The sequence below is a fragment of the Nannospalax galili genome, unplaced genomic scaffold (genome assembly GCF_000622305.1).
Source record: "Nannospalax galili isolate Female #2095 unplaced genomic scaffold, S.galili_v1.0 scaffold113, whole genome shotgun sequence".
NCBI lineage: Eukaryota > Metazoa > Chordata > Mammalia > Rodentia > Spalacidae > Nannospalax > Nannospalax galili.
In genome coordinates this window covers 4994322-4996270 of record NW_008335444.1, presented here as the reverse complement: position 1 = coordinate 4996270, position 1949 = coordinate 4994322, and the positions used below count along the sequence as shown (strand labels likewise).

At 45.1% G+C, this 1949-nt stretch overlaps 1 protein-coding gene across 2 annotated transcripts in view; it reads right to left on the bottom strand.

Moving 5' to 3' along the window:
- The window catches only part of Ipo9 (importin 9), a 52665-nt gene that overhangs the window by 15709 nt on the left and 35007 nt on the right, over positions 1-1949 (bottom strand). For both annotated transcript variants that reach the window (XM_008830300.3, XM_029562167.1), the window contains exon 13: positions 820-959. In XM_008830300.3, the coding sequence (XP_008828522.1) occupies positions 820-959 (140 nt within the window). The remainder of the gene's footprint in view (positions 1-819; positions 960-1949) is intronic.

Sequence of the window (1949 nt, the reverse complement as noted above, 5' to 3'; positions counted from 1 at the left end):
TACCTACATGCAGGCAATACACGCATACACATAAAATTAAAAATAATAAAAAAAATTTAAAAATTTAAAAAAAGAAAGAAAAGAAAAATATAACTGGAGCTTGGGAAATAGTTCAGCTGGTGAAGTGTATGCTATGCATCCCCATCACCCATGTAAAACGTCATGTCTGGTGGTGGTGCACATCTGTAATCCCAACGTTGGGGAAGTGGTGACAGGAGGACCCCTGGAGCTTGCTGGCCAGACAGTCTTGCCTAATTGTAACCTCTGGGTTCAGTGAGAGACCTTGTCTTAAAATTTGAGGTGAAGAGTGACTGAGGAAAACAACTGACATCAATTGCTGGCTTCATTATGCACGCACACACATGTGCGCATGCTCCTGTACATATACATATGTGAACACACGCATGCGTGCGTGCGCACACACCCACATACACAAAAAATAAAGGAAAGAAGACATAGAAAAATGGGCTGGAAAGATGGCTTAGGGGTTAAGAATGCTTGCTCTGCAACCATGAGAATGGGAGTTTGGATCCCAGCACCTACTCAAATCCCTAGTTACAACAGGGTAGAGACAAGGACCACTGGGGCTTGCTGGCTTCCAGCCTAGCCAAGATGTGAGCCCCAGGTTCAGGGAGACCCTGCCTCAAAGGAATAGGCAGAGAGTGATAGAGGACACTTCTGACCTCTGTGCATAGACACACATGTATGCATACACCACAATCACACAGAAGCACAAATAAAGGTTAAAAAAAAAGAAAAATATAAGAGAGTTAATAGCAGGTCCAAAGATCTAGAATACTGGCACATACTAAAACGTACCTGAAAGGTTGAGGTCTGCAAGGATGACACTGGTCAGAAACCCATGCATATCAAAATGGATCCTGCCATTTTTCACACTGTCAGTGATGATTGTCTTCACTGAGCCTAGAGCAAGCATGCAAGCCTCATGGATTTTCCACCTGTAAATGGGTACTAGAGTTGTTAAAACAAACTCACTGTCAAAAAAAAGAGTAAGTATTTGAGAGATGATTTAGAAAAGGGCATGTCAGCACAATCTAATCCCCAAGGGTCATTTATCTATCCTATCAATTGTTTTTTGGGGTTTTTTTTTTTTTGGTCTTTTTGAGACAGGGTCTCTCTGTAGCCCCAGCTGTCCTGGAACTCACTATGTAGACCAGGCTGGCCTTTAACTCACAGAGATCCACCTGCCTCTGCCTCCCGAGTGCTGGGATTAAAGGCGTGCGCCACCACATCCGGCATTTTTTTTTGTCTTTTTGAGACAGGGTCTCCCTGTAGCCCCAGCTGACCTGGAATTTGCTATGTAGGCACCACCACACCTGGCTGTCAATTAATTTTTAAAAATAATTAATTTTTATGTGTAGGAATGTTTTGGGAATGTAAGTGTACCTGCTTTTTGGAGACAGGGTCTCACTATATATCTATGGCTGGCCTGGAACTTGCTATGTAGACCAGGCTGGCCTTGAACTCACAGATATCCACCTGCCTCTGGCTCATGAGTACTGAATTTGAAGTCGTACCCCACCCTGCCCAGCTCACCCTTCCAATTTAAACACTATTAAATTTCACTGAAAACAATGAAGTATAAAAGTAACAGATTTTAGGCTGGGCATGGTGGAACATGGCCCATGCCTTTAGTCCCAGCAGAGGCAGAGGCAGGTGAATCTCTGTGAGATCGAGGCTAGCCTGGTCTACATAGTGAGTTCCAAGTCAGCTGGGGCTACAGAGAGACCCTGTCTCAAAAAGACAAAAAAAGGCACTCATATCCTCAGGCCTCTTGGGGTAAGTCTATAGCAGTGCAGCCCTCCGCGCCTAGACTCCCCAAGCCACATTCACCCTTCCATCTCCCCCGCTGTTCGCTACTCCCAGTTTGGGACCAGTGCCATTCCTAGTCTTGGGGCCCCAGACACCTGGGGAACCAATACTGCTTC